This window comes from Galeopterus variegatus, unplaced genomic scaffold (genome assembly GCF_000696425.1).
Source record: "Galeopterus variegatus unplaced genomic scaffold, G_variegatus-3.0.2 Scaffold3408, whole genome shotgun sequence".
NCBI lineage: Eukaryota > Metazoa > Chordata > Mammalia > Dermoptera > Cynocephalidae > Galeopterus > Galeopterus variegatus.
In genome coordinates this window covers 63,399-71,386 of record NW_007729519.1, presented here as the reverse complement: position 1 = coordinate 71,386, position 7,988 = coordinate 63,399, and the positions used below count along the sequence as shown (strand labels likewise).

Below are 7,988 nucleotides of genomic sequence, written 5' to 3'. Positions count from 1 at the left end.
GATAACTATATAGTTATCTATATAATTTCTTTGAGGTTCTTCATAATTTGAGTGTAAAAGGGTCCTCTGACCAAAAAAGTTTGAGACTACCTGAATTAGTGTTGTTTAGGGCTACACTGTTCAACATGGTAGCCACTAGCTATATGTGGTTACTGAGTACTTGAAATGTGGCTGAGAAACTGAATTTTTAATTTTATTTAATTTTAATTAAGAATATAAAATTAAAGCAGTGGAAAACTTCTTTATATTGATTACATGTTGAAATGACAATATTTTGGATATACTGGGTTAAATGAAAGGTATTAATATGACTTTTTTTTTTTTTTGACCGGTAAGGGGATCACAACCCTCGGCACCACGCTCAGCCAGTGAGCGCACCGGCCATCCGTATATAGGATCCGAACCCCTGGCCTCAGCGCTACCAGCACCGCACTCTCCTGAGTGAGCCATGGGGCCGGCCCTTAATTTCACTTTTTTTACTTTTTGAAATGTGGCTACTAGAAAATTTAAAATTATATGTGGCATATATTTTTATTGGACAGCTGTGGTTTAGAAAATAATTTTAGTTCTTTTTCCCTTTTATACCCTATGACAATGATATTGATTACATAAGGTCAAGGTAAAGGTAGAGTGTCCCAGACATTTTTTTTTTACCTTTTCCCCATTTCATTGCATTCATTTGTATTCATCCACCTATTACTGTTACAGCCTTTGGGCAGTAGAGGATAGATAAACTGGTAAATCAGGTGCAGTAGTGGAGTGATGACCTTGTAATATTAGTTTTTGGTGTTGCTTGTAGGGGAATACCACTAGTGTTTTCTAATTTGTTTCTATTGCCCTGACTAAATTGCTTCTAAATTTTATTTTTGACTTGAGAACATTGTTTTGAGCTGGATCCATTGCCAGCATTCTCTTATGCAAAGCTGAGAGGTCTGCCTCTTGTCACACTTAATTACCAAGTTTGGTATTTTGTAACAGCTGTTGAGTGAGTATGGAATAGTCTACGGTACAAACACTGGTTAATTAGAAGGACAGAAATGGAACAAGAAGATTTTCACCAATAGTAAATGAGGGCATAAGCAAATTTTATTTTTTGCACTATAATTAAAATTAAGATAGTTTTTGAAATTTATTTGATGCATTTTATTTCTTGAAAAAAGATTGACCAGCAATACCAACTGCTAGTGGTAACTACAGAATGATACCTGTCAGATTACTTTTAGCTTCATTGTTTCTATTTTTAAAATGAGTTGCTTATTTTTTCCTCCCATAAATTTCATACACAGATCTAGAAAGATACCAGTAAATCAAGTTTTAAATAAGAGATGAGGAAATTTTGTTTTTCAGCTCTTGCTTGTAGTTTGCTTACTTTGATTGCACAACACTGTTAAATTCATGTTTATCCTTAAGAATTGTGCAAAATTTTAGTTTAAATTTTAGTATTGAAAAGCTTTAAAAAAGTATAGAAATTTGAATAGAAATATTTTTAAAATTTCTATCAAATTACTATGTCAACAAAAGTAAAAAGATAGTGCTCACTCTTACAAAATGGGTGAAGTATTCTTGGAAACTCATTGGTATATTATTGTAAACTAATCTGTGAGTGGGCTCATAGATTTTTGTTTGTGTTTAGTGTTGAGTTAGTAAATAAAAATGACAAGAAGTAAAATTATAACCAAAAAAAGAAATCAGTGCTCTTTTTAACAAGCTCTATTAGCTTGCTTACAGAGTAACTTTAAATTATTTTACACTTTAATTTAATTTGGGAATATTTTACTTCTACTTATGTTTTTTTTGATGCTGTCTGAACTATTATGAAGCCAGAGGTCCATTCACACTTGTATCTCAGGTTTATAGTGCAGGGACTGGCACATGGTAAATGACAGTTTGTTGATTGTACCTAGAGTATTAGATCTTCTGATTGATAATTCAGAGATAATTTATGCATATATAATATTCTCATCCTAAATTTGAAGTATGAATTAGGAAGTTTTTTTATTAAGTTTGTATTATTTCATTTATTTTACTCTGTAAATATAAAATATTTTGGAGATGTAATATGTTGAATTTGGGGGGGAAGGGAGAGGTTGAGGCCAGAAATATGAACAAGAAAATACACTTTTAAGAAATAATTTCCACTGACATAACAAACTAAACATGAAATCATGGTTTTGAAAATGTACCTCAAACATAAGAATTCAGGGCCCATAAAATGTAACTGTTAGACAAATTTCATTTTGTTTTTACCTTAAAACATTAAAAATGTGGTAATATTCTATTGCTGTATTATTACTGAATACTTGTAGCTCTGGTTTTAATGTGGTAGAGTTTTTAGTGTGTATCTTAATACAATTACATAAGGAATTAGTTTACTCAGGATGGTTTATTAATAGCACCTAAGACAACAACTAAATTACAACACAAGCAGACTTTAAAGAGAATGGTTCCTAGAATAAATTTTTTAAATGTAAGAATTTGCTTTCTAAGGTTCTTTAGTGTGAGTATTGTAGGGAGGAACTTTGAAAAATTTTTTTTGAGAATGGTAATATATTTTATACTTCATAATATTGAGTTTCTTAAAGTTGAGCTAGAAGAGCTGATTGAATCCTTTGCTTCAGTGAAGCTGCAGATAAGAGTAAGCAGGGTCACCTAAAGATAGATTTACTTAGAGGTTTGGCTGCCTCTCTGGAACCATTTAGCTTTGAGCAGATTTCCATAAATGGAAAGAGCAACTGGAGAGACCCAGTACCTTGGTTGAGAGTGTGGATGATGTGCAACAGGTGGTAAAACAGTCCTTGGATTTTTTAAAAATAAATGCTCTCCAAATAACTGGTATTTAAGGCTGAGGCTTTAGCATTTGGTTAGTTTTGAGACTAAGTGGATTGTTTTTCCCCATAAAAATTTCCTGGAAACAGTTTTAAAAGATTCATATCTTTAGTGTGTAGTGCTTGTGAATTTGTAACATGATTTTATGAAATTTGTATAAACATTTACTTTTAGTTCCTTAAAGAGACATCTTGAGAAAAATCTCTCAAATTAGAAACTTACATACTCACATTTTGTAACTTCTTCCCAACCAAGTAAATGTCAATATTTTAAGTAAGGATGTGAGATTAATATATCATTAAGAAGTTTGTTCTTGAATTGCCAATTTTCTTGTAAGATTAGTGGGTTGTCCTTAATTCATTACATAAAATAAATATTTATGTGTTTACTATATGAAAAGTCTATATTAGGAACTATAGCAGATGTAAAGATGGGTTAACATAGGTCTGCTCCCCCTACCTCAAGGAGCTTATAGTCTTGCAGGAGTGATGAGACATTATCACCATTTATTGAGTTCTTATTTATATGCCAGGCACTGTGCTAAGATATTTATGGGAATCACTTCACTTAATTCTCACAACTATGTGAGGTAAGTAATATTCCTGTTTTGTGAAAGAGGAAACTGAGGGTTAAGAGAGTAAATTTCTTGCCTAGTATAACAGAAATAATAAGTGGCAGAGACTAGAACCCAAGCTGTTGGATCTGAAAACCCAGACCACTGCTGTACACTTTACTGATTCACAAGTAACTTAATCAGCAAAACATAAAAAGAAGAGCTGGAAGAGAAGTACAGAGGATGGTGGAATTAGAAAAGCCTTCATGGGGGAAAAATAGAGACTCTCTTAAAAAAAATTTCTTAGGTAAAACCCAGCAAAATCCTGTGAGGTTCTAAGAGGAGAGCAAGATTATTGTGAAGAAAATTCCCAAGTGCTCTGGCACTAAAGCTAATATGTGTTGTTATTCATCTCCAGGCAGGGATGTTACCTCTGGCTTTAGTGGCAATACATCAAAACACACAGTTGACCTCACAGGATTGTTAATCTATAATCCTTCTTTCCCCCCATCCCCAAATTAAATTTTGGCCTAAAATTGATGCAGGGTTCAAATTTCAAGAGTCTTTGTTTTCCTTTATATAAGATTCAGAAACTTGACAGTAATTTCTAATCAACCTCATTGGTAGCTTTAATAATCAACATTTATTTTACAAAGAGCAGATACTAGCTTATTTTGGTTTTTAAATTATTTCTGTAAATAATTTATATAGACTAATGTATCAATGGCTTGTTTAGAGTTATTCACATGGAAGTTAATTTATATTTATTTCTTATACAGTAATGTGTTTTAGTTTAGTAATGTGTTTAGTACATTTTTAATTGAGTAGGACTTATTTTTCCACCAGTGGAAGCATCAGTTCATAGCAGTAATGCACACTGTACAGATAAGACAATTGAAGCTGCTGAAGCCCTGCTTCATATGGAATCTCCTACCTGCCTGAGAGATTCAAGAAGTCCTGGTACGTGAACTGTTCATTTTTATATAAAACATATCACATTACTTCATATATCTAGAATGAAGATAGAGTTCTCAAAGGTCTATTATTCATGAGTACCTGACAGCAATAATTGATCTTTGTCAAAGTCCGTAAATCTCAAATACTTTAAATATTTAATTTTCATAATAAAAGATACAGAAAATGGCCACTATAGACAGATGAATATTTATTAAATAGCTATTTATACTATTATATCTATTTCCTTAACTCTAGTTAAATTACAAGCCTTTGTAATCCTTACGAGTATGGCAGATTGGGGCAGTTGCCTCCTATGACCACTTTCAGTCCTTTGTTCAGTGATAGATAGGCAGTAACTCCAAGAACCATCCATAGTAGAGAAAGGAGGGAACTTACATAATTTTCGTACTTCCTTCAGCCTGCAAGTTTTCCTTTTCTTTTGGTCCCCTGCTTTTTTTTTCTTTTAATAACTTTAAAAAACATTTTTTTTTTTCTTTTTGGCAGCTGGCCAGTACTAGGATCTGAACCCTTGATCTTGGTGTTATGAGGCCCATGCTTCTACCCAAGTTAGCTAACCGACTAGCCCCCCCCCCCCCCCTCTTTTTTTTTTTTTTTCTTTTTGGCCGCTGGCCAGTACTAGGATCTGAACCCTTGATCTTGGTGTTATGAGGCCCATGCTTCTACCCAAGTTAGCTAACCGACTAGCCCCCCCCCCCCCCCTCTTTTTTTTTTTTTTTCTTTTTGGCCGCTGGCCAGTACTAGGATCTGAACCCTTGATCTTGGTGTTATGAGGCCCATGCTTCTACCCAAGTTAGCTAACCGACTAGCCCCCCCCCCCCCCCTCTTTTTTTTTTTTTTTCTTTTTGGCCGCTGGCCAGTACTAGGATCTGAACCCTTGATCTTGGTGTTATGAGGCCCATGCTTCTACCCAAGTTAGCTAACCGACTAGCCCCCCCCCCCCCCCTCTTTTTTTTTTTTTTTCTTTTTGGCCGCTGGCCAGTACTAGGATCTGAACCCTTGATCTTGGTGTTATGAGGCCCATGCTTCTACCCAAGTTAGCTAACCGACTAGCCCCCCCCCCCCCCCTCTTTTTTTTTTTTTTTTTTTTTTTTTTTTTAAAGACTGACTTTGGTAGTAATTTTGTGCTAATTTTAATTTGCTCTAATTTAAATTTAATGTCCAAATGTTATTTGACTTGATACAGTGAGATTTGCCCCTTCTCATAGAGATTTACAATAAATGCTAAGAGCAACTGTGCTTTTTAAATTGGAATAGGAATCTCATGTATTATTCAGGGATATGAGAAGAAAATTAGTACATTATTGGTGAATGTGTTAATCCATGATAGTATGTATTAACTATATCTCTTAGTTGAAATAGAAATACTGTAACCTGATTATTCATGTATATTGGAAGGAAGCTAGAGGAATGTTATTGTTCATAATAGAATACCAGATAACAATCTGTTTGTACTGTTTTAGTGACTCAAAACATCAGGACTGTTCCATTAAATAAAATTTTAAATATTGAAAGATGATATTCATTGATCTGTAACAAGCAGGTTTTCCTTTTCTTATTATAAATTGAACTATAGGTGCTTACTTTTTACTGAATACGTGTTTACAAGTCTTTTTAAAATTTTGTACCACGTGCACATATTATCTAGTTAAAGAATACTGATGGATATGTGGACCAAAAGTAATTATTAAGAACTCTAAGAACTCACTATTATACTATTATTTTCTTTTCTTTCCTTTTTAAAATTTTGTACCACGTGCACATATTATCTAGTTAAAGAATACTGATGGATATGTGTACCAAAAGTAATTATTAAGAACTCTAAGAACTCACTATTATACTATTATTTTCTTTTCTTTCTTTTTTTTTTCTTTTATCGCAACCCTCAGTGTCGCGCCCGTACTGGACCGGGACCGGCAATGGGATCACAACCCTCGGTGTTGCTCCCACACCTCGCTCAGCCAGTGAGCGGGAACTGGTCTGTATGTGGGATCCGAACCCTCGGCAGGAGGTGGCGCACTGTAGCAGTGCGCCACTGGGCCGGCCCCTATTATTTTATTTTCAAATGTCTTCCCAACTGTCAAAATAATTCAAAGTTCTTCTACACTGAGCTTGAAAGTATCTAAGTGTGAAGAAAGTGGGGGGGTGACTACTCAGTGATCTTTGCCTTACCCAAAAGATTAATATTTCCTTCAAGTTGATTTTATTTGTATACTTTAGATCATATTGAATGTTTAGCAAGTTAAATCCTTCAGTGTTAAATTCTTGTCCTAGACCTCACCTCTTCTGAAATATTGAACTGTCCTCATAAGAAACATTAATGGGGGTGGGAAATCTTAATTTTTCAACTTTTTTTTATAGTGGAAGTGTTTGTCCCTCCTTGTGTATCAACTCCAGAATTTATCCATGCTGCTATGAGGCCAGATGTCATTACAGAAACTGTAGTGGAGGTGTCAACTGAAGAGTCTGAACCAATGGATACCTCTCCTATTCCTACATCACCAGATAGCCATGAACCAATGAAAAAGAAAAAAGGTAGAGTATATTTATAAATTTCTGAGAAAGCAGATGAAATTTTTGTGGTATCTTTTTTTCCCATCAAGGGACATAGAATATAGGCTGGTCTGATGGTATTGGGTTATCAAAACTTGCTAACATTAGTGTCACTAAAGTTGGTATACAACCCCCTACTGTTAAATTTGACTGGCTTAAAGGGGGCTGGGGGCCAGGAAATAATATATGCTATATTATTGATGTTACCTTAACTAGATACTCTAAAAGAATCCACAAGTTAAGATTTTAATTTTGTATTTTTACATATTCATATTGTTTAAAGGAGTTAGTATTTAAGCCCTGAAGGTACTTACCTGGAAATGAGATTGTAACGGGTGTTGGACACATACAAGAAAGATCAGAGATTCCTTGCACATTTGTCTTACCCTTTCTTCCTTCTACTTTCTGATCTTTTTATAACTATTTGGTTACTTTAAAAAAAAATCTTTTTAAATTTTCACATTTTTCATAGTCTTGCCTTCTCCCTCTTTTGTGGACATTGTTTTAAAAAGCCATATACTATTTTCTTCTCCATACCTTCTGCTTTAAAACACTAAGATGGCTAATAGAGACTTCTAATTGGTATGAACTCACCAGTGGGTAAAGAGAAGAGTATTTTCTTTCTTATTTTTTGAGGCTGGCCTGTATGGGGATCTGAACTCTTGACTTCGGTATTTTTAACACCAAGCTCTAACCAACAGAGCTAGCCAGCCAGCCCAGTAAAGAACATTTTCATTTATTATTTGACTCCACTGAAACTTCTGTTCACCTGAAACCAATGGGTGAGGCACAAGGCTCCAGCATATCTCCAACATCATGAGGAAACGGGCAGTAAAAGTGGGTCCTTTCCTGGGGCCAGCCCGGTGGCGCACTGCGCTAGTGCACCGCTTGGGAAGTGCAGAGGCGCTCCCGCCGAGGGTTCGGATCCCACATACAGACCGGTTCCTGCTCATTGGCTGAGCGAGGCACGGGGGCAACACCGAGGGTTGCGATCCCGTTGCCGGTCCCGGTCCGGTACGGGGGTGACACTGAGGGTTGCGATCCGTTGCCGGACACGGAAAAAAAGACAAAAAAAAAAAAA

The 7,988-nt window shown here is 35.2% G+C and overlaps 1 protein-coding gene across 5 annotated transcripts in view; it reads left to right on the top strand.

Annotated features, from left to right (window-relative positions):
- The window catches only part of ELF2 (E74-like factor 2 (ets domain transcription factor)), a 105,830-nt gene that overhangs the window by 85,239 nt on the left and 12,603 nt on the right, over positions 1-7,988 (top strand). For 3 of the 5 annotated variants that reach the window (XM_008584933.1, XM_008584932.1, XM_008584935.1), the window contains 2 exons: positions 4,226-4,339; positions 6,716-6,889. In XM_008584933.1, coding sequence (XP_008583155.1) covers positions 4,226-4,339; positions 6,716-6,889 — 288 coding nt within the window. The remainder of the gene's footprint in view (positions 1-4,225; positions 4,340-6,715; positions 6,890-7,988) is intronic. The other 2 variants (XM_008584934.1, XM_008584936.1) reach the window with 1 other exon arrangement.